General features: G+C 46.3%; 1 protein-coding gene across 1 annotated transcript; it reads right to left on the bottom strand.

Annotated features, from left to right (window-relative positions):
- Positions 1-1,131: 1,131 nt before the first annotated feature.
- On the bottom strand, positions 1,132-18,488 carry LOC119647609 (peritrophin-44-like). Its single transcript, XM_038048640.1, has 2 exons — positions 18,479-18,488; positions 1,132-2,110 (listed from the first exon to the last, which is right to left on the bottom strand). Exons 1-2 carry the CDS (start codon positions 18,486-18,488, stop codon positions 1,218-1,220), a joined length of 903 nt encoding a protein of 300 aa, XP_037904568.1. The 3' UTR covers positions 1,132-1,217.
- Between the last annotated feature and the right edge of the window lie 5,861 nt (positions 18,489-24,349).

Raw genomic sequence — 24,349 nt, 5'->3', positions numbered from 1 at the left:
CCATTTTGCTCTATGTAGCTCTAGTTTGAGGAATGGCCTTGCAGGTTACATTTAACGCTAACAGGCTGAATTCAGGCTACAGAAGAATAGCCCTAACGGTGTGCTCGGCATTCAAGACTGTCTTAGAGGATGCAGCATTCGCCATCACTGGAATGATGCCTATTGAAATCTTGGCAGATGTGATGACGAATATATACAATACGAAGTGTATCTATCCTTTATTGCAGACGAAGAACCCCCAAAAAGAGAGATCTCTCAATAGATGGCAAGAGCGTTGGGAGCGTTGCAATCCAGGAGTGGTTGGAGAGACGGCACGCTGACATTAATTATAATCTTACCCAGTTTTTCACGGGGCATGGAGGATATTGCCAGTACCTGTTTAGATTTAAACTAGATACTTCCCGTCCGGTCCGACATTAAGTTCACGCGGACTTAGGACCCCACAATTCCCAAAAAAAATACTGATCCGATTGTCCAAACTGCAATGGAGTCCCAGAGGACCCAGAGCATGTATGTTTCCAGTGTTCAAGATTTGTGGAGGAAAGGAAGAACCTTGAGGAGACACTAGGAGAGATACTCGTACCAAAAAATCTGGTGCGAAGAATGCTAGCATGTCAGCAAGACTGGGATGCGATCAACTTCATGGTCGCATCTATCCAGAGCAAACTGCGAAAGACAGAGGAGACTAGAAAAGCGTGGTGACGTACGCGCGCAGAGAAGAAAGGGGACCAAGCTAAAATGAACCGACTGCGCCCCGTGATGTGATACCGTATGGTGGTTCCACGGAGTTTGGGGGGGGCCTGTCCAGGCCAGTGTCTTTTGAAGATTTCCACCTTCTCAAAAAAAGAAAAAAGGCAGGCAGACAAATAGACAGACAGTCAACTGATTTTAAAGAAGACAGACAGACAGACGGACATCGACTCGATTCTAATAAGGTTTTACTTCTCGCAGAACCTTAAAAATTAGGTCACTAAAGCAGTTGACCACTTAGATCGGAGTAGTACTATGCGAATACGTTTCCATAGTACGTTTATATGAAACCTAACTTGAGTTTGCATCGCTGTCGCTGAAAACGGTTGGCCGTTGTAAACGATTTATTCTGGACAGAAGTGTCAGATGTAAACGCAACTGAAGACTTCAAAAAACTTTATTATCAGAATGAAATTTTGAATACAAATTAAATTTTCAATTTAAGCGACGAGAGTTCTGCTTTCTCATCACATAAGGCAACTTTTATCTGCCTGACTCCATTTTGTCCCTTTAGGGCATGACATTTCTGTTCGCATACCGTTGTCGCATATCCAAAATTTAGTTGGATCCTCATGAGCGTATTCGCCTTTACTATTTTCTTTCGCATCTTCACAACTGCATCTGCTTGGCCGTTTTGAGACACAACTGCCTTCGCTGAAGTAAAGTCCTTTGTCGCAGAATTCTTGACGCCCTGCATCGTTGCCAGTGCAACGGAAGTAAGCTGTGCAGATATTTGGATCCGCAACAAATGTTCCAGATTTTTCTCCTTCGCAGACTGCATTTGAGAAAACGCTATTGACTGAGCACGGCAAATTTTCCTTGCGGACGCAATATTGATTTAATGGGTCAAAGTTAAAAAGTTTTGCATCGCATGAACCCTTTAACCTGACGCCATCTTTGCATAGATAATAACCAGCGCAGTTTGTTGGGTCCGCGATAAATTCATCTTTGTATACATAATTTCCTGTAGCATCTTGTTCGCTACAATCTGGCATTGTTTCTGATGTCATAACGAGAGTCCACTTCAGCACACACTGGTCCCTCATTTTGTCATATACTGCATCGGGGAAAGGAGCGGGGTTGCAATTGCTGGGGGTAGTAGGTGTTCCAAAACATACACTGGCGGCAGTGCTAGTCCTCCACATGCAAGTTTGAGAATCTTCATTGAATCCCGTCCCATGGGGGCATTTCTTTTCGGTATAACTTCCTGGTGCCCTTCCACATTCAAAATAATTTTTGCAGTCACTTGGATCCGGACGAAGATCATATTGTTTGTCGTCAGGTTGATCACAAACAGCTTCCACAAGTGTGTATCTGGCAGATAAAGCCAGAATGTTGAAGAGGAGATAGACCAAAAGACCTGCAATCAGAGTAAATGCCAATGAGCTTAATTTTACTTATAATTATTTCGTCTCTGTTAGTTTTTTGGTAATAGACGAAGATTGGACTAAAGATCAGTATTCCAAAAAGCTTTAGGAAAGTCTTGAATTTGCACAAAAAGGACAATTTTGACCTATTATAATTTTGTTGGCAATTGTGCGATTTTCACCAAACTAGGTAGGATCACGCTCTATGCCATAGGTCCGTGAAAGAAATGATCACTTTCGACTCTCGGCACTTCCACTTTCCAACAAATGTCAAAACTAATACCGGCTTCGGAAAGTACTAACCGAGACCTTTCATTTGATACCCTACATGACTATATTTGGTGAAAAAAAGATCTACACCCCCTTTTGCATGGAAGGGGATCCCCCTTAAATTCGACGTAGAATGATGTAACTCACTATATGCGTTAGCGTTCACAGTTCCCACCTTTTTTACACAAAACCTTAAAAACCAAATTATGAAATTTTAAGAAGTAGCTTTAAAGAAACAAAAATTTGTTTAAAGAATGAATGGGAATTAGCGAATTAGACGTAGACCGTGCCAAGTCGGTTTGAGAGAGGAGAGAAGAGTCAGTGTCAATGGCCGTGTAATACTTAAGGGTTTAACGTTTAATAATAATCCAGATAATCCAATTGGACTAGGGTCTCGAAGCATATTGGATCACTTCATTTTAAAGCATAATGGAACGCTGTAGGAGGCAATGTGGTCAGCATTGCGCTTATCCGTGATTATTACCCTAATTCGACCCAGGTATTTATTCGCAGCTGAGTCGACTGGTATCCTATATCCACTAAAGATACAAATCCCTCTGCCACCAGTAAGATTTGAACCGTGAGCTTCCGCAATGGCAGCTTTGCGCTCTAAGCACTGTACTATCCGTACACTAAGGTTTAGGTAGGGTCAAAATAAGGATCCAGCCGCGCGGTTTAGGTTTTTTGCAACTTTCCCTAATTTTCTTTTAGTTTTTCAAATTCAGGTACGGTTGATAATGTATGTGTCATGTCAAGTGGTGTAAATTACGTGTGAAGGATAGAAGTGCCCAAAAGGACCTAATACACATTTCCGAGGATATTTGACACATAAACCTGGAAGCACATGTCAACGATACACTTGAGTTAAACTGCACTTAGGTGATGATGTTCCAGAATGGTTAATTTTGGCTGCCCAGCCCAGGTAAAGGAGGCGGGTTTGAGGTAACATACTTTGTACTATGCTCAGAGATCAGGAAAAGAGATAAATAGAGTACAGTTGGAGATATTCCTCTATCCTACCTAATCTCTCTTGGTGACAGGTTCCGCGACCAGGGAAATGCACCCAATCTCCTTAGACACAAGTAACAAGCCTAGGAAAAATGCTAGGGCGTCCACCTCAGTCGACGCAGCAGGACGGGTCCTCGTCCTATCGAGAAATGGGCAAGGGTTCTTGACGCATGGACAACGTCAGGACATAAGTAAGTTAATCCGAGCAAAACAAATACGTGTTTGCATGCTAAATGTTAGTACTCCAACCGGAAAGACCAAGGAACTCGCAATAGCCCTTCGGAAAAGGCGCATTGATCATTAGCGCTCTAAAAAACCCGATGGTCTGGTACCAGAAGCTGCAACATTGAACGTAAACGCGATAGAAATGGCTATAAACTTCTCTACTTTGATAGCCCACAAACTCAATACGGTGTTGGCATTGCCATTTCAGAGGATTTCCATGATGTCGTTAAGGAAGTCAAACGATTTGATGACCAGCTCACCATTATATCAGCTGGTCGCACTATTCATTTCTTCACCACGTACGCACAACCTGATGCCGAGAAAGATGCCTATTGGCAACTTCCTGATGAAACAGATACAACCGCTGTCAGCTGCAGTGATCTGCCCAGAAATGACCGGTTTAAATATCTCGGGCCAATGCTGTCAGCTAATGGCACTGCATTATAAAATTGGTTCACGCATTAACCTAACCTGGATCAAGTGGCGTTCCACAACTGGTGTTCTTTGGGATCGACGTATCACCGAACGTCTCAAGTCTAAAATTCACCGCAATGTCGTCCGTCCAGTCGCTCTCTATGGTTCTGAATGTTGGCCGACTATAAAAGACAATGAATGGCGTCTTGCGGTAATGGAGACGAAAATGTTGCGTTGGACTAGTGCCGTGACACGTTTTGATCACATCCGAAATTAGGATACTCGCGATCGATATGGGGTTTTACCGATCGTGGAAAAACTGCGTGAGAGGCGTCTTCGCGATCGCGCTAACGAGAATTCACTTGCCAATATTGGTCTGAACATAGAAGTTGATGGTTAGCAACGAAAAGACGGTAGTTTGATACGCTGGATGGATATTTAAAAGCCTCGCGATAGCTTCCAGATCAGGCATTTGATAGAACCAAATGGCGAAACTGATCACGATAAGCCAACCCTGCTTGTGAACGGGGGAAAAGCTGAAGAAAAAGTCATGGTTAAATGACGTTGTGTTCATCTTGGGTGACTCGTATGCCAAAGGGGGCTCAAACAACATCTTGCTTACATGTCCAAAGGGACATGGGGAAGGTAGTATCTTTTTTTCTGATTTTCATCACACACACATTCGGTAGATAACATTGATGAGCACTGGGCGCTTATCAAAAGTGCTTTTTCGGGTGCATGTAAATTTGTCGGCTTCGTAAAATTTGACTGACTACAGGAACATAGGACCTGATCGGTGAGCATGAGGAATTCAAAGTTCTTACTGTCGCTGGGTGTAGCACAAACAGGAACCGCTTGAGGTTTGGTACCATGAAAAATCTTGGGAAGTGCATCGTAGTGTGCGCCCTAACAAAAGGGAATTTATTATTACGCGTCTCCTGGAGAAGAGTCACTACACCATATAGGGGCTATCCAGTAATCCATATGCTCGGAGTAGGTTTGTTAGTCAGCCCAGAAATTGAACCTGCATTATCGGCTATGCACTCTGCGTTTGAGAGGCAAACTTAAAAATATAAGCATTTATGAGGTACACGACCCTACAGAGGAGACTCCAGAGTCGGAGGGGATACTTTCTACGAGACAGTTGAGATATTCTCCGCTATCTTTCTAAGCCGGATAGCCCAATACGCCCAGAAAATCATTGGCCCATACCAAAGGGGCTTCACTCCAGGCAAATCAGCAACAGATCAGATTTTCTTTCTGCGACAAGCGATGGAAAACTTGTTGGAATATGGACATCAATTGCACCATTTTTTCATCGACTTTAAAGTCGCCTATGATAGCATAGCCAGGGTAAAACTGCATAAGACCATGAGAGAATCCGGTATACCGACGAAACTGATAAGACTGACTAGGCTGACCCTGACCAACCTGCAAGGCCAGATAAAAGCAGCAGGATCACTCTCCAGACCATTCGACATCAATAACGGTCTAAGACAAGGGGATGCCCCAACATGCCTCCTCTTTAACCTGGTCCTGGAGAAAGTGAGTCGCGATGTGGACGTTAATGCGAGAGGCACCATCCTCTTCAAGTCCACCAGACTACTGACTTATGCTCACGATATTGACATTATGGGAAGAACAACCCGAGATGTACAGTCTACCTTCACTCAAATCGAGCAGACGGCGCGAGGTCTCGGGGCAAGACGAAGTACATGGTGGGAATGTCAGCGTCAAAAACCAAAGACCGAACAACATTGAATCGTACTGGTCAAACGGACACAATAAAGATAGGAGGCTACAACTTTGAGACCATTGAAAATTTCTCCTATCTAGGGTCGAAAGTCGCAACCAATGACCGCTATGACGATGAAATCTGTCCACGGTTGTTGGCTGCCAAAAATTGTTTCGCTCGAAACGTCTCACCATAGAGTCAAAGCTCTTACTGTACAAGACAATGATCTTGCCAGTCTTCATGTATTCCTCGGAGACTTGGGTTCTTAGTAAGAAGAATTACGAACTCTTGGCCGCGTTCGAGAGAAGAATCCTCCGAAGAATTTTTGGCCCCTACATGAGGGTTGACAATTCCGTAGCCTACATAACGACGAAATCTAAGAGTGATACCATGACCGTTTGGTTGCGGATAAAATCCGGCTCAATAGTTTGCAGTAGGCGGTTCACTTAATCCGTATGGATGAGGATTTTCCAGCCGGAAAAGTCTATAAGGGCAATATCTATGGTAGAAAAAGAAGACGAGGCAGGCCCTGTCTGAGATGGAGTGATGGTATAGGTCAGGTCGCCAGACTGCTTGTAGGGATATCGAATTGGTGGGCCTCGGCGTAAAACCGGGATGTCTGGAGTTCCATATTAAGACAGGCCTAGACCGGATATCGGTTGTTGCGCCGTTGGGGCGCATGTTGAAGGAAGCAAACGTCGATAAAAATCAAAATTGGCGAGCACATCATACATTAGCAAACAACGCTTAAATGCCTAGGTGTCATGGTTGACCAAAGACTAAAATTCAAGCCCCATCTTGAGAATTTAACAATAAAGGCATCCGGGGTTGGTGCATTGTTGCCAAGAATGTTACCGAATGTAGGTGGGGCTAGGCTCCTTATCTCAAGAGTGGTCAGCTCCATCTTGCTTTATCCGTCCCCATTGTGGGCATCGCCGTTAAGTCTAGAAGCAAATGGAGGAGATATCGCCATCCCATATCGATTGAGTACATTGCGAATGTCGTGCGCTTACCGTACATCATCAGACGAATCAGGATGTGTGATAGCAGGCATAGTCCCCATGAACATCTTGGCGAAGGAGGGTCGACGCCTCGATGACCCATCATATGCAATTGTCGAGTCCTGTACTCATTGTCGGCACTTAGCACGAAGTGAAGCGATTTTGAAGTGTCAAAAAAGGTGGAATGGTTCAACTAAAGGACGCTGGATTTATAGGATTATTCCAGAATATATCAAACGAAAGCAGTTTGAAGTGAGCTACGATTTAATTCAATTCCTAAACGGACAAGGAGGGTATCGTGCATACCTTCATCGCTTCAGGCGTGACGACTCCTCATATTGCCCAACATGCGAGATGATTGCGAAGGATGCGGATCATGTTGTTTTTAACTGCGTAAGGTTTGCCGTACATAGGGCGGAGGCGGAAATTGACTTCTGGGAGCGGTTGCTACCCGAGAATATCGTGGATGAAATGTTAACTTATAAAAAACTTGGAGGGCGGTACAAATATTATTCAAGGCGATTCACATTCAGCTGGGAAAGGAGTTTCGGAGGAAACTAGGAAATAACGACTTGAGTCACAATTCGTAATTGATCCTGTCTCGTGACGTCATATCGAAATGCTGGGTAAGCAAAGGAGGGGGGGGGTTAGTGAGTAAAAGTCTAACATAATCGTATGGCAGAAGCCAGCGCTTGGGTTTGAACCGAAGGCTTTGTTCTACAGAAAACCTTAAAGATGGCTGGGGAAAAGTAGACTCTTCATCTTCATCTCTCTAATTATGACGTCAGCTCCCCCTCGGACACCACCTTATCGTGGTGGGGGAGCCTGTAGTAGTTTACTACTACACTAAGGGTGTTCAAAAATATAAATATGGAAACGATGGATTTAAACTCTCCAAGTGGTAGGAAGTCACAGACTTCGAATCCACCCGCGACCATGAGCAATCATGTCGCGGCCGAGGCGCGGATTTTGGAGGTCTCACCACATTCATATTCGCCTACAGATCAATCTGTAGAAGGCATGCTTTCCGACTCAGTGGAAAGTTTCCACTTGGTGCCTACGGCGAAGTTAGCCAGAAAGGAAAGTACGGAAACTCTCAAATTGGGAGAAACTGGAAATCCGACTACGGCCGGCTCGTCCGCGGTATTACAGCCCAAATCTACCCGCAAGCGGAAGAGGAAGGCCCGGCGGAAGGGAACTTCGGGCACTAAGGAGGGGGGACTACAGGCTGAATCCTGCCTGTCAGAACCTTCTCCTTCATCCTTACCGGGAAGAGCGGAAGAACGGGAAGCTGGTGATGTGGGCGCTACTTGTTTAACGCCGGTGTGTGGAAATGGATCCAAGCGGTCCGGACACCGTGAACCTGGAAAGGCCCTAAGCCGACGGCAGAAGAGAGCACTGCGAAGGAAGATGAAGCACCTTGGGAATGAGGACATGGACGTGGCTGTACCACTAGGCGCGGTAACGCCCAGGGAAATCGGACGCAAGGAAGCGGAATCTCCGGCGGAAGGTGGGGATAAACTGGAAACCACGGTAAGATACACACTGGACGCACCAGACTCTTCTGCCAGCGGTAATGCGCGCAAGAAGCGTAAGACCAATACATCTGCTGTGGCCAATGCTTTATTGTGCTCCGCACCAGGGCTTATATCCACATGTCTCGCGGGGATTAGGACCGGTGTGCCCCCCGTATGGGGGCTCGCACTGGGGAAGGGACTACAGAGTGAATCCTACCTGCTAGTAACTTCTCCTACACCTTCCAGGGAACAGGCGGAAGGAAGGGAAGCCAGAGACGTGAACGGAACTGACTTGATGCCAGTTCGAGTGATCGAATCTATGCAACCCAGACACCGCAAACCAATTAAGGTGCTAAGTGGAAAACAGATGAATGCTCTGCGGGATGAGATGAGATGTTTCGTGGATGAGAACATGGGAATTGCGGTACTTCCAAGTACGGCTTTTCTCAGAGAAATCAATCACGAGGAGATCGAGTCTCTGGCGGTAAGGTGTGAAGGAAACCCCGTCATACGCGGACTGCCGCATACGCTTCTAACTGTTTTCCATAAGACAATAGACTAAGTTTATGTCGAAAAACATAAAGATTGGTCAAATCAACCTGCAGCATGCCAAAGCTCCCTCCTACCTGTTGGCAGCGAGAATGACAAAGCTACAGGATTTCCCCTATATCTTTCTGGTGCAAGAACCGTGGGTTCGATTTAACAGAATCTGTGGCATTGGATCAGTAAAGGGGGTTAGGATCTTCTACAACGAAAGATCCATAAGACCGAGAGCTGGCGTCCTGATGTCAAGACGGTTAGAGGGAACTATGCTGAGACAATATTGTTCCCAGGACTTAGCTACGGTCATCATACAATACCAGATAAATGGCGAGAGGAAAAACATTATAGTTGCCTCCGCTTATTTACCCTATGATTCTTTGTATCCGACGCAAGAACTTAGGGATCTGGTGGCGTATGCAGAATCAAGTAGTCTCGAACTCTTAATAGACTGCGATGCGAACGCTCAACATATTTGTTGGGACAGTAGCAAATGCAATCCAAGAGGAGAGAAGCTATTTGATTTCATCACTTCAGCTGGTCTTATGACTGCAAACGTAGGGTGGGCTCCTACGTTCGTGGGACCGAGAGGAAGCGAAGTAATTGACCTAACAATCTGTACCCCAAAATTGGTAGAGTTGATTACGCACTGGCGAGTGCTAGACGAGGTCTCACTGTCAGATCACCGATATCTAGAATTCAATCTGACTATTGCGGGCGAACAGTCGCCAGTACAAAGACGGGACCCTAGGAAAACGGATTGGGCAAAGTTCAATGAACTTCTTGGCAATAAAGTACAGTTCCCTAAGGACTCCTTTGGTGTTGGAAGATGAATTGAAAACTCTGAACGGCACACTTTTAGAGTGCTATGAAGAGGCTTGTCCTATTTCCCGAGGCCAAAGCGGTAAAACGGTTCCTTGGTGGAACCGAGAACTGCAAAAACTCAGGAAATCAACCAGGCGACTTCTAAATCGTGCTTGCAAAAGTAACAAGGACGAAGACTGGTTAAATTTCAGGAACTCACAACGTGAATATAAGAGGTTCGTGAGGTGCTCGAAACGAGACTCCTTTAGAGCGTACTGTGAGGAACTGGAAGGCGAAAGGGAGACTTCAAGGCTGTGCAGAGTCCTCAAAAGGGATGAGTCGGCCAAGTTGGATTCTCTTAGAAAACCCGACGGTACTTTCACGAGCTCCAGACTGGACTCAGTACAGACCCTCCTGGAAGTACACCACCCGGGAGAACGGGTGAGAGAAGTGGTAGGGGGAGAGTTGATGGTTCTTGCAACCCCTTCAACACGCAAGTGTTGCAAGAGGAACTGGAACACTGTGAAAGCGGTTGTTACCCATGAAAAGGTGAGAGCTGCCATACTGTCCTTTGAACATTTCAAAGCACCTGGCATGGATGGCATCTATCCGGCAATGCTAAAGGAGGGTATGGAGCATCTAGAGCGATCTCTAGGAAATATTTTTCGAGGATGTCTTGCTCTGGGCTACGTGCCTTCTTCTTGGCATCAGGTTAAGGTAGTTTTCATACCGAAACCTGGGAAAGATGACTATTCTAATCCAAAGAACTTCAGACAGATCAGCTTGACTTCATTCTTGCTGAAAGGTTTGGAGAGACTGGTGGAGCGACCTGTGAGGAGTTGCCAGATCTCCCATCAGGCGCGACTCCAGGTGGCGGATAGGGGCATACCTATTGATGTGTAAATATGTGTTCATGCACTTTTCTTTTCTGACTGTGTATGGGCTAGTGTTTGCTCATCTCTGGTGCGTGGACCAAAATGGCTATGGGAAGGATACCCAGAACATAAAACCACCATGGAAGACGAGAGAAGGAGTAAACTTACGGTGCAGGGGCTCGGAACCCCAGTACCGGCGGCTTTTGGGAGTGAGCAAGCGGGCTCCCGGTCGTCGATATCCCTCGACCGCAGTGCCTCGGTGGTGGACAACTTGGCCACCTTGGCATATAATGTTACAAGTGATTTGGATCTGGAGAAGGAAGTGTTCAAGCGAAGTACGACCTTACCGAGAACACCAGTAGCAAGAACAACCAAGGATGAACTGAAGATGGATCGTTGGACGACAAAAACTGTAACAACACCCACAGCATATGTTCAAGATGCGCGACAGCAAGAGGTGCTCCAGGAACAAGATAAGGATCCATTCAAAAGAAGCTCATCAACTTTGAGATCTCCACCAATGCTAAAGGCGATGAAGGAAAAAGTACAGGCAAGATCAATAACTGGCAAAAGTGAAACAGCGTATAAAAGGAGTAACCCTGTCGGGGCTTATAAGGAGCGGAGACCCGATCCGGAGGAATTACCCTTCACCTAGCTTGGGGCAAAGATAGTTGAGCTGTCCGAGTTTATCAAGGACAAGCACAACGTGCACCAAGCCATAAAGAATATGGTGAGGGCCATTAGAGTCCTCTATAATAGATCACAGATGGAGGAGAAGAATAATAACAACACGCCGAACCCCGCTGTGCCAACAGTATCACAAGCGACCCAAGTGACGCCTAACCGTACTACCATCGAATCCCAGCGAAATAAGCGAGTACGTGAAAAAGAGGGGGATCCTTTAAATAATCAGCAGGCGCCTAAGAGAAAAAAAGGCGGACAGGACATCCTGAAAACCAACACCAACAGTTCAGAAGGAGGAAAGCATACAGCGAATCTAGGAAACTCGACCAGCGTTGCGAAGCCCAAGACCAGCGAAAACGATGGATGGACTAAAGTAACCAACAAAAAAGCGAAACGAAAAGCAAAAGTGCGAACTCGTCCAGATGCGATTGTTATCTCCAGTAAGGGCAATCTGTCCTACGCGGAGATACTCAAAAAGGTCAAAGCTGATCCCGACCTAAAAGATCTGAGCGGAAATGTTAACAGAATCCGAAGAACCCAGAAAGGGGATCTCATGTTCGAGCTGAAAAGATCCAGCGGTAGCAAAACTGATGACTTTCGCACTCAAGTGAAAAACTCACTTGGGGAGAATGCCGCAGTGCGTGCCCAAAAACATGAGATCTATATACAATGTAAGGATCTCGATGAAGTTACATCGAAAGGAGAAATTTGTACTGCTCTGAAGGAGCAATTCAAGTTGAAAGAACTTACAGAGGAGTCTGTTGTCGGTCTACGGAAAGCCTATGGTGGTACTCAAACGGCCACCATACGAGTGCCAGCGGAGGCAGCGCAGATGTTGTTAGCTGCCGGAAGGGTTCGGATTGGATGGGTTGTTTGCCGTTTAAGGGAGCAAACTTCACTAAAGAGGTGCTTTAAATGCCTCATGTTTGGGCACTTCGCGAAGGCATGCACCAGCAATATTGATCGGTCCGATCGATGCAGAAGGTGTGGGGAGAAAGGCCATATTGCCAGAGAGTGCAATAGGGACCCCAAATGCCTATTGTGCGTAGCCAAAGAGGGACAGGATAACCGGCACATTGCCGGAAGTGCCAAATGTCCGGAATTTAGGAAGGCGCTCACTGCAATGAGAAAATGAGGTTTATTCAAATAAACCTCAATCATTGCAGGGTCGCTCAGGATTTACTTGAGCAGACCACGTTCGAATCTAAGATGGAGGTTGCCATCATAAGTGAACCGTACAGAAACCGCCACGGTGGCGTATGGGTCACAGATTCGACTGGTGGAGCGGCGATATGGGCTTGTGGTCGACAAGCCATACAATGTACTGCAAGTCAGGCAGCCAGTGGCTTTGTGTGGGCGAAAATAAGTGGTGTATATGTATACAGCTGCTACGCCCCACCAAGTTTGACACTGCTTGAATTCGAGCAAATGCTTGATAATCTTGTTCTCGACGCAAGGGGACGAAGTCCAAAGGTGATTGCTGGTGATTTCAATGCTTGGGCCCTAGAGTGGGGTAGCAGAGAATCAAATGCTAAGGGGCGCAGTCTATTGGAGGCTTTTGCGCAGCTGGACATGGTTTTGGCTAACGAAGGTGCCGTAAACACCTTTCAGAAAGGGGGGTCAGGGTCGGTTGTAGACCTGACCTTTATCAGCCCTGCGCTGGCGCGTGGTATGTCCTGGTGCGTCAGCGAACGCTACACCCACAGCGATCACCAGGCAATCTTCTTTGAGACATGTGTCGAGCTACAGGGCAAAGAGCTATCATGCCCGAAGCCGAAAAAGGTTTCAGGCTGGTCTGCAAAATCTTTGGATGAGCAGAGCTTCTTAGAGGTGTGGTTAGATCAACCTGACATAGCGGGCGCCTCTACGGAAAGAGCCGTCCATCTGGCTCAATGCATCGCCAAAGCATGTGACGCGTCTATGCCTAGGAGGTGCTCATTCCCCAGTAGAAGACCAAACTACTGGTGGAATGATGAACTGACCGGTCTTCGATCAGCCTGCCACCGAGCCAGAAGAGCGGCTCAGAGGGCGGTAGATACAGTCGATCAGGGGCAGAAAGAGTGCGCCTATAAGACAGCCCGCAAAACATTCAAGCTCGCCATCCAGCGAAGCAAGACAAAATGCTTTAAGGAGCTCTGTTCAGAAGCGGACACCAACCCGTGGGGGAGTGCTTATAGAATAGTGATGGGACGATTCAGAGGCCGCTCCTCTCCGCAGATCACGTGTCCCACCCTCTTGCTGAAAATCATCCAGGGGTTATTCCTCCAGCAAGAGGAGAGCACCGACATATTCCAAACACCTCTGAATGTGACGGCAATTCCTCCAGTCACCAGAGACGAGCTGCTGGAGATCTGCAGCAGAATAGGAGACAATAAAGCGCCGGGCCTGGACGGAGTGCCGAATAAGGCCCTTAAGCTTGCCGTCAAATCCAGGCCGGACATGTTCGCTGAGCTGTTTGAAGCGTGCATGTCCGAAGGAATATTTCCGGCGGCTTGGAAGCGACAGAAGTTGGTACTTCTGCCTAAGCCTGGTAAACCTCCAGGTGAACCATCGTCATACCGACCCATATGTCTTTTGGACACAGTAGGGAAAATGTTAGAGCGGGTTATCTATAATAGATTACTCCCGGTTGTTGAGGGCCAAGGCGGCCTTTCAGATCGGCAGTATGGGTTCCGAAAAGCCAGATCAACCATTGATGCCATCAAATTGGTTACTGGCTTGGCCGAAGATGCAATTCACGGAAAGGGTAGTACCAGCAAATATTGCGTGGTAGTAACCCTGGACGTGAAAAATGCATTCAATTCGGCCAATTGGAATCTAATACGCAAATCCCTAGCGAAGATTGGTATTCCCGCCTATCTCGCTGCTATCGTCGATAGTTACTTAACAGAAAGGAGGCTATGGTATGACACTGATGACGGACCGCAGGAGTACGTTGTTTCTGCCGGTGTCCCACAGGGCTCCGTATTGGGCCCACTACTGTGGAACATCATGTACAACGATGTACTTAATCTTCCCCTTCCGGAGGAAGCCACAGTGGTGGGTTACGCTGACGACATTGCACTGGTTGTCGTCGCAAAGCATCTTGAAGATGCTGAGTTATACTCAAGCGAGGCAATCAGTGCTGTCAAATGCTGGTTGGAGAGCTCTGGTTTGACGCTTGCGGAGGAAAAAACAGAAGCGGTCCTCATCACGAAGCGCCGGAAGAGAAATTACGCCTGTGTTAGAATCGGGAATCATATCATCACTTCCAAGCCGACCATCAAATACTTGGGGGTGGTGATAGACAGGAAGCTCAGCTATAAGCAACACTTACAGTATGTTTGTGATAAATCATCCACTGCTAGTATGGCCCTGGCGAGGATGATGCCGAATGTGGGAGGGCCACGGCATACCTCTAGGTTGCTTATAGCCAGGGTGGTGACCTCGATCATGCTCTATGCGACCCCAGTTTGGAGGGAGGCGTTGTGGATGTCAGGGAATGCTACCAAACTGAGTTCAGTCTACAGGAGGACAGCCTTGAGGGTATGCTCTGCCTTCAGGACTGTCTCAGATGATGCAGCATTCGTCATCTCTGGAATGATGCCGATTGACATCTTGGCAGATGAGATGGCGAATATATACAATGCAAAGCCAACCTTTTCCTCATCGCGGACAAAGAACGCTGAGAGGGAGAGATCCATAAATAGATGGCAAGAGCGATGGGAACGCTCGGGAAAGGGCCGGTGGACGCACAGGCTCATTCCTGCCATCAAGGAGTGGTTGGAGAGACGACACGGTGAGATTAATTATAATCTCACCCAGTTTCTCACGGGACACGGAGGATATCTCCAATACCTTCACAGGTTTAAATTGGAGACCTCACCCGATTGTCCAAATTGCAATGGAGTCCCAGAGGACCCAGAGCATGTATTCTTCCACTGTCCGAGATTTGTGGAAGAAAGGAGGAATCTAGAGGAGACTCTAGGAGAGGTGCTGGTAGCAGAAAATCTGGTACCGAAAATGCTAGCACATCAAGAGAATTGGGATGCGGTCAACTCCATGATCGCATCTATTCAAGATAAATTGCGAAAGGCAGAGGAAAGGAGAAAAGCGCGGTCACGTGCGCCGCGTATAGAAGAAATGGGATTAAGCTAGAGTGAGCTGACTCCGCCCCGTGATGTAATACCTTATGGTGGTTCCGCGGGGCAGGGAGGGAGTCGGGGGTGGTTTTAGTGGGTAAAAATCCCACACGCTGGTGTGTCCAGACCAGTGTCTTTTGAAGATTTCCACCTCCTCAAAAAAAAAAAAAAAAAAGACTGGTGGAGCGTCGCATTCGTCGAAACGCACTTAGGTCACACCCACTTAGTGAAAACCAACATGCTCACCAACGTGGAAAGTCCTGTGAGTTTGCTCTTCATTCTTTGGTCACAAAGATAGAGGATGCAACTTTGAATGGTGACTACGCGATGGGGGTGTTCGTGGACATTGAAGGGGCTTTTGACTGTGCGCCTTTTCAAAAACTTTGTGATGCCGCCAAAGCGTATGGTGTTGATGATGCTTTAATTAAGTGGATCCATGCTATGCTAACGCAAAAATTGCTGTGCGCTGAGGTAGGGGTCGATCGCTACCTGACTACGGAAGCAACGAAGGTCTGCCCCCAAGGAGGTGTGCTTAAGCCGCTTCAGTGGAGTATGCTGATCGATTCACTGCTATGGGAATTGCAAAATTTGCCAATACACGCTGAAGCTTATGCTGATGACATGGCTGTACTTGCTGTTGATCGGGATCTTGGAACGGTGTGTAGGAATATACAGCGTGCCGGTGATTTGATAGACAGCTGGTGCCTTAGACATGGTTTGTCAGTTAATCCAAATAAAACCACAATGGTTTTATTCACAAAAAGGAGAAAACTGGATGGACTTTGTCTCCCTGAGATGAGGGGTACTACCCTTCAACTCTCCGAAGAAGTGAAATATCTGGGGGTCACTCTAGATAAAAAACTTCTTTGGAACAAGCATACAGAGGTAAAGATGAAACGAGCTCTCACAGCTTATGGGCTGTGCAGACCGATCTTTGCCTCGACATGGGGACCCAGGCCTCATGAGGTAATGTGGATATACGTTGCCATCATCAAGCCGATGTTCGTATATGCATCCGTAGTGTGGTGGGTTAAGGTGAGACAAAAAGGTTTTCACCGTAAACTAGCTGCACTGCAAAGAACTGTTTGTCTGGGTATCACTGGTGCGATGAGCACAACATCCGGTGCAGCTCTAAATGCACTACTCAATTTGCAGCCCCTGGATATATTTATTCAAAACACTGCAATGAGAGCAGCTCATAGGCTAATTCGATTGGATCTATGGGAAAACAACGGATGTGGAGGGCACAGAGCATTGGAAGAGTTACTGGGAGGACTGAATCCAGTTCTTACAATGCCTTCCGATTCTCGTGTCCCCATACATCTGTTTGGTGGAAGATATGTAGTTACCCTGAAGCATAGAGAGGACTGGGAAGACCCAGAGGAATGCGTAGCGGGATATACGGAAGTCTTCTACACCGATGGCTCAAAAACAGAAGAGGGTTCTGGAGCCGGAGTCTACCTCTCGAATAAAAACGAAAAGTGGGCTTTTCCTTTGGGACAATATGCAACGGTTTTTCAAGCCGAAGTTTATGCGATCCTAAGGGTGGCAAATTGGGTGATTGACGAGCGGTTGAAGGGCAGGCGCATCGCAATCTGCAGTGACAGTCAAGCTCCACTGAGGGCATTGAGCAGTCCTTTGATCACCTCAGGAATGCAGAAACCGTTTGAACTCTATGTCTAGATTCAAATCGGTGGAACTACTCTGGGTACCTGGTCACTGTGGCATAGAGGGAAATGAAATCTCGAACGCTTTAGCGAAAGAGGGGTCAATCTCTCCTATGCCGGGACCGGAGCCAGCAATTGAGGTATCAGTAGCATTGGCTACATCTGCTTTCAAAAACTGGGAACAAGTTTCGCATAATGACAGGTGGCAGAGCTTAAATGCTGCTCGACACACCAAACTTTTCCTGCCAGAACCCAACATACGTACCGCAAAGTTTATCCTGTCGAAAAGCAGGAGGACCTGCAGGTGTATTGTGGGCATTCTGACAGGCCATAATTCACTAGCTGGGCATATGTTCAGAATAGGAATTACCGAAGATGATACGTGTCCCTCCTGTAATGAGGAAGCGGAATCCACGGAGCATTTCCTATGTGAGTGCCCCGCCTATGGCCGCATCAGGCATCAGATCTTTGGTGCCGATGTCTTCCGATTGCGACGGGTAGCATCACATCCACTAACGGAAATCCTGCGATACGTTAACGAATCCGGACGGGGCCAACACGGCCTGAGTTCTCAAAAGCTGTAGCTTCTCCCCCACCATACACACACACACACACATGACGTCAGCATCTTATTTGCATTGTTTAAGATGCAGTAAATTCGTGCGAAATTGCGAAGTTTGTATTTCTATAACTTTGATACTGATAGCCGGATTTCTATGAAACTTGGCATGCGTATGGGCGATATTGTTTGCTATGCTGGTGCAATTGGTACTCTCAGGATGAGGGCAGGAGCAGATATCGAAATGGGACATATTTCGAGGCCTATATTCCATATAAGCGCACCATCCTGCTTTTTTTCAGAAATTTATCCTGAGTAGTTTCCGAAAATGAGTCGTGTCTCACATTTTGATTCCTTACTCGCGGACTTTAGAATTTACGGTAAAACTAGTTTCGGAAAGTACTAATCGAGACCTTTCATTTGATACCCCGCACGACTATATCCGGTAAAAAAATTACACCCCGCCTTTGCACATATGAGCCACCTTCAACGTGGGATTTCATGGTTCCCATATGTTCACCAAATTTCATTTGGATCGGTTCAGCCAGATAGACTGTTAATCGATTTTAATGAGGTTTTGCTTTACACAAAACCTCAAAAAGGGCCTTTGCACGGGAATACCCCCTTAAATCGACTAAAACAGGATACATTATCACTGAGGTTACTGATTGAACCTGAGGTTGTATAGAATCATGTGAGAAATGTTCATCTTTTAATGATTGAATCTTTTGATCTGAAGGGAGGCTATGTTCCCAGGCACTCAGAGTTTATAGGAAAGGTTCGATTTTGGGTTTGCCACCGATTTGAAATATGCACTGAACTATTACCGCTTTTTAAGTAAAATATCCTTGATACTTTGATTTTCGCATGAATATTCACAAGCCCCGTTTAAACAAATATATATTATCGTTCATAAAAGAAAACACATTTTTCTAGTTTACCTTTCGCCATTTTGTAAAAGTCCTTTTTAGGCAATATTTAATAAGGAGACGTTGGAAAAATTTTTATGTTATATGTTTGTAGCCCGAATAAAATTTTTTTATTAACTAAAGCGAAGTAAAATTTCCAACACTTTATATACCCTGCAGAATAGTGGCCTAGTAAGATTGGGCAATCTGATTTCTATGAAAAATTAATAACGAAATTGATAAAGGTAAGTCTTAAGATTTATCCTACGGTCTAATGCCTGAATAATTCGATAGTTGAGCGAGTGAGATTGAAACTTTGTTTGTGAATTTCTAAGATTTGGATCGCTGATTGTAAATTTTCCTACTGATTTGATAAGAGAGATCATTAACTGATTAGAAAATCTCCATGTGTCAGCAGAAATAAGCATTTGTTTATTTGTCCAAGATCCAATGAAGTGTCCACCCCTCCCGGAGTTCCTAAGCAAACTAGGTCAAGCAAATTAATTATCGGTAATGAAAAACCTAAAGAAAGAATTGCACTTTCTCCAAGTCTGAAAAATTAGCCAAATTTGACCGCTCAAGTCAGGGGGTCCAGCAATAGACTGCAGGATAGACTGATGCGGAATGCAGCCTCTGGGAGCCAGCCTAACTCTCTCTGGGGTTAATGTGTGGCTCTCCAGGGGCCGAAGCCTCTCGTTTATCAAGACTGTTAGTGGTTGGTAATAACCAGACTTTATACGAGGGGAATGTAGTATTAACAACACGTCACAGATCTAGACTGAGGAGTCTAGAAACACCTCCCATAATCCGGGGTGTTATGCGGATAGTTTTTAGTCGTGTATTCGAACTAGGGTGTCCGGATAGCTGAGTGGTTAGAGCACAAGGCTGTCGTACGGAAGGTCGCGGTTCAAATCTCGCTGGTGGCAGTGGGATTTGCATCGTGATCTGACGTCGGATACCAGTCGACTCAGCTGTGAATGAGTACCTGAGTCAAATCAGGGTAATAATCTCGGGCGAGCGCAATGCTGACCACATTGTCTCCTACAGTCTACTGTAGTGTACCGTTACGGTCTTGAATGAAGTGCTCTAACACACTTCAAGGCCCTGATCCAATATGGATTGTTGTGCCAACGATTATTATTATTATTCGAACTAGGATCGCCTCAGTGAGTGGGCCTCACCTTACTGTGTTAGAGATGGCTATGGTATGGCGAATACTCGTAGGAATTACATGAGCAATATGATACAAAACCCCGTTTCGCACCTAATCTGGCCGATCGCCGATCTCCATCTACCGTGAAGACCACAACCAACAAAGTCCTGCTCAAAAGCAGGGACGAGCAAAGTGACATCTAAGGTCACCATATTAGACGTCAGGAAGGAGACAGGTCCCAATGGCGCAAGCGTTAAATGGTATCCGTGCTATTTAAGGGACGACCTGAAAACCAGAGAAAGCTCAGGACAAACCTAATCCTTCAGTATCATAACCAAGAAAGTGGGGAACAGTTTAGATCAGCCCGCAAAAGGAAAAACTCCCAAAAGACCTAAGACCATGATCCCAAAAGAGGAGAAACTTCGAGGCGGTCCATTAGCTTTGCTTATGCGGCAAAGAGCATTCGTCTAGTCATACTGCGGAAAGTATTCCCGAAGCAAATACTGACTAGAGTTGGAGTCATCATTGACCCTTATTAGGGCCAGCTGCCCGGCTAAGACCGTCAAGTCATAAAGGAACGTACTCTGGTGGAACAGAAATCTAGACAGGAGGAGAAAGGAGGTGCGAAAACTCTTCAACAGGTTCAAAAGAACACTGACGCTATTACCAATGTGTTTCAGGGAAATCTATGAAGGAATATAACAAACCACAGAAGCATCTAGGCTATATAAAGCTATAGCCGGATACAATGCAATATCGTTTGTCTCTCGGAAGATAGGACATTTACCGATAATGAGGAGAGCAGAATACATCTGCTCCTCATAACTCATTTTCTGGGGTCTTACTCTACAGCGGAGGGCAATGGAATTCTGTCTGACACCTCAACAATGAAGGTATTGCCGCAAGCTAAAGTAAAATGGGCAGTGGGAACCTTTAAGCCGCTTAAATCACTCGGGGTAGATGGCATTCTCCCAGCACTACTCCAGGGAGGTCTAAAAACCATGCTAGGATCTATCGTAAGAGTGGTATGGAGCAGTATAGCCTTGGGATATATGCCATGGGCATGGAGACGGGCACAAGTGGTCTTTATTCCGAAAGCGGGTAAAAAGGGTCCTTTCAGACCAATCTACCTGACATCATTCATACTTAAGACGGTGGAGGGGTCACAGACAATTATATTAGAAGCAACGTTCTAATACGCAATTCCCTATATTTATGTTAGCACGCTTACCGGGCAATACGGTCAACCCAAACTCTCTGCTCCAATATGCCTATTTCTTCTTTTCTTCTTTGTCTCGGCAGGATGAGCATCAAGGTGTATGAGGCTTCATCCCTCTGACTTGTTGGTAAAGCTTCCGTGCCTGGTGCAGTTGTTCTCTCTACTTCACGAGTACACGGACTTGTTGGTTCTCCAAGGTTTCCTTTTCCCATCTGTGAAGTCGCTTTTCGACTCAACGGAGTTCGTGATAGGCCTCCGGGCGTGCCCGCGTTCCTTGAGAGTGCACAATTGTCGTATATCCAGCATTCTGCCGTTCCGTTGCTAGCTTACATTCATCGCTGTGCCAACCGATCCGACTGCGGTTATTGTGGCATCCATTTCCCCTTTTAGGCTTTGGAGAGGGCTGTGTTGTTAGTGGCTGTGGATGGAACTAAGATAGGTTTCTGGAATATCCGGAACCTCTTCGATGACGGTAGCGGGGGTCCCCTTTCTTATGTTCCACAACTTGAGCGAGAGTTCCAACGATATAAGCTGCACATTCTGGGCCTAAGCGAAGTAAGGTTGTGGGACTCTGGAGAGTACTTCTCTCCCTCTTGAGGTAAATTGCCTTTGTACTCCGAATAGCCTTCCTTATAGCCAGAAGCAGACTTCTTTCGTAGGGCGCGCTCTCTCGACCTGGGGCCGGTTTCTGACAGATTTCTAACTTCAAGATTCCGGTCCAGGTTAAGGAGCATCATAATTTTGCAATACAATGCACCAACGGAGACTTCCGATGTAGTGGAGAAGGATGCTTTTTACGAGCAATTAAACGCGATTCAGAGGAGGCTTCCTGAAGGTAACATGATCGTGATGGGTGATCTGAATGCCAAGGTGTGATCCGACAACAGCTTGCTCGGACATGTGATGCGGAAGCACAGTCAGCAATGGTAATGGTGGGAGGTTCGTGGATTTCTGCAACTTCCACCGTTTTGTTATTGGTGGCACATTCTTCGAGAACAGAGCCTGCTCTATAAGATCACTGGGGCTTCAAAAGACCAACGCCATACGAGCAATCAGATTGACTACTTGGCGATTTAAGAGTTGTCTGTTGCATATTCGTAACAAGAGAGTTGCTAACATTGGCCTCGAAAGGGATCATCATTTGATGCTCGCATACTTTCATTTGCGTGTTGCCTCCGCCATTTCTTGTAAGGTTTGGGCTCTGCGATCCGCTAAGTACAACATTGACGGCTTGTGAGACCCTGCTGTCGCTCGACCTTGGAAGAGCTATCTTGCTGATTGAATGGCAGATATACTGAGCAACGCGCCTGAGAATATCGATGATCGTTTGGCTGCCATCAAAAGTGCTCTGTTCTGGGGTGCCGGTCATGTCCCGGAAGGACTTCTTAGGATCTACCTGCGGAAGGAGTTAAAGAGTCTACCGACCGGTGCAAGCGATGGTCGCCGTGACTCGCTCAAACTCCGACGACATGGGAGAATTTGCTATTGTGTTGATCAGGGAAGCGAAAGATGCCGCAGATTGCAATGATTCCAGAACGAATCATTGCCGCATGCATTGCATTCACGATGCTGAACAACTAAGGAGGTGGAAAGAACACCTCTTCATGGTACCTACCCGTATAACATCCAGTGAGGTTCCTCCTCTTGTGGGTGAAATCACTAGTCACCGTAACATGCGAATAAGGACTGCTCCACCAAACAGAAGAGAAATTATTTCGGCCATCAATGCACTGAAACGAAGTAAAGCCGTTGGGCTTGATGGCCTCCCTGCAGAGTTATCACCTGCATTTACCGCTGATCTGCTGCTTCCACTCGTGCAGAAATCTTGGGAATCTAAGTGCCTTCCCTGAGAGTGGAATAAGGGGATGACCATCATGATCTTAAAAGAGGGGGATCCGTTTTGAGTGTGACAATTAGAGGGGTATTTGCGTGCTCCTTGATGTCGCAAAAATAATAGCTAAAATAATTCTGGAACGCATCAAGGAATATCTCGAGAGTTTGATCGACAGAGAGTGGTCTGCTTTCTGCTCGGGTTCCTCCTGCATCGACAAAATTAACACCCTACGGATGATTTTGGAACCGTGCGCGTAGTTTAGATCTTCGCTCCACTTGCTTTTCATCGATTATGAGAAATCTTTCGATAGCGTGAGCAGGGAGTGTATCTGGAGTGCTCTTCGCAGGAGTGGTATTCCAGAGAAACTAATAGCTATTATCAGAGCGACTTATGATGGCACAAAATGTCACGTGCTGTACCGAGATAAAATCTCAGAGGATTTTCACGTCCAAAGCGCTTCTTGTCAACGATATTATTTCTTTTTGTTATCAGTGATGTTCTCCATGCTGCCTTATTCGGAGGACATGAGGTATTTAATGGACAATGATATCTTTCTTGAAACACCTGGGCCACGCTGATCACATCTGCTTGCTCTCTCACCGGGTTATGGACCTTGGCTAAATGGTTCGGGATTTGGATCACTAAAACTAAGGTTATCAGCCTGGCGGGTCAAGGCACTCTCACAGGGAGAAGCATCGGAGACGGATGTTATCTAACGTATTAACAGCGCTAGATCCGCTCTCGCGACTCTGTTCAAAAACTGGAAATGCAGCTATCTCAACACCAAGTCGCGTTGAAAGTGTTCTGAACTGGCTAGCATTCTGCGCACCAGATTTTCTAGTACCAGCAGAGCCTCCTAGCCTCCTAGAGCCTCTCTAGATTCTTCTTTTCTTCCACAAATCTTGGACAGCGGAAGTGCAGGTATTCTCGATCCTCTGAGACTGCATCGCAATTTTGACAATCGGGTGAGGTATCCAGTTTAAACCTGTATAGGTACTGGGGATATCCTCCGTTCCTCGTGAGAAACTGAGTAAGATTAAAATTAATCTCACTGTGCTGTCTCTCCAACCAGTTTTTCTGTGGCATGGATGAGCCTGTGTGTCCACCGACCCTTTCTCGAGCGATCCCAATGCTCTTTACAGATTGGCGTTTTTCGTCTGTCAAAAAGCAGAGATAGGCTTTGCTTTGCTTTGGGCTGTCCTCCTGAAGACTGCGCTCAGTTTATGAGCGTTAGACCTGCAATGCCTTTCCACCAAGTGGGACTGCATAGAGCGATATCGAGCTCACCACCCTAGCTATAAGCAACTTTCGGCATCATCCTTATCAAGGCCGTACTTGCAGCGGGTGCTCTGCCGCACACATACTAAACAACTGTTGCTGGTATCATCACTCCCAAGTATTTAATGGCCGACTTAGAAGTGTTGCGGATATAATTTCTTTTACGGCGCTTAGTGATGAGAACTGTTTCGCTTTTTTTCCTCCGCAAATGTCAGACCGTAACTCTCTAGTCAAACTTGAATAGCATTGGTTGCTTTGCATGAGTATTACTCAGTATCTTCAGCTGCTTTGCTATAACAATAAGTGCTGTGTCGTCGGCATAACTCACCACAGCTTTCTCTGGGACTGGAAGATTAAGAACATCATTGTACATGCTGTTCTAGCAGCGAAAGTTCGGATTGTCCAAGTATATCCCGTCGA

The sequence above is a fragment of the Hermetia illucens genome, chromosome 2, assembly GCF_905115235.1.
Source record: "Hermetia illucens chromosome 2, iHerIll2.2.curated.20191125, whole genome shotgun sequence".
Lineage (NCBI taxonomy): Eukaryota > Metazoa > Arthropoda > Insecta > Diptera > Stratiomyidae > Hermetia > Hermetia illucens.
The sequence above is the reverse complement of the archived record's forward strand: the minus strand, read 5'-3'. Positions and strand labels throughout refer to the sequence as shown.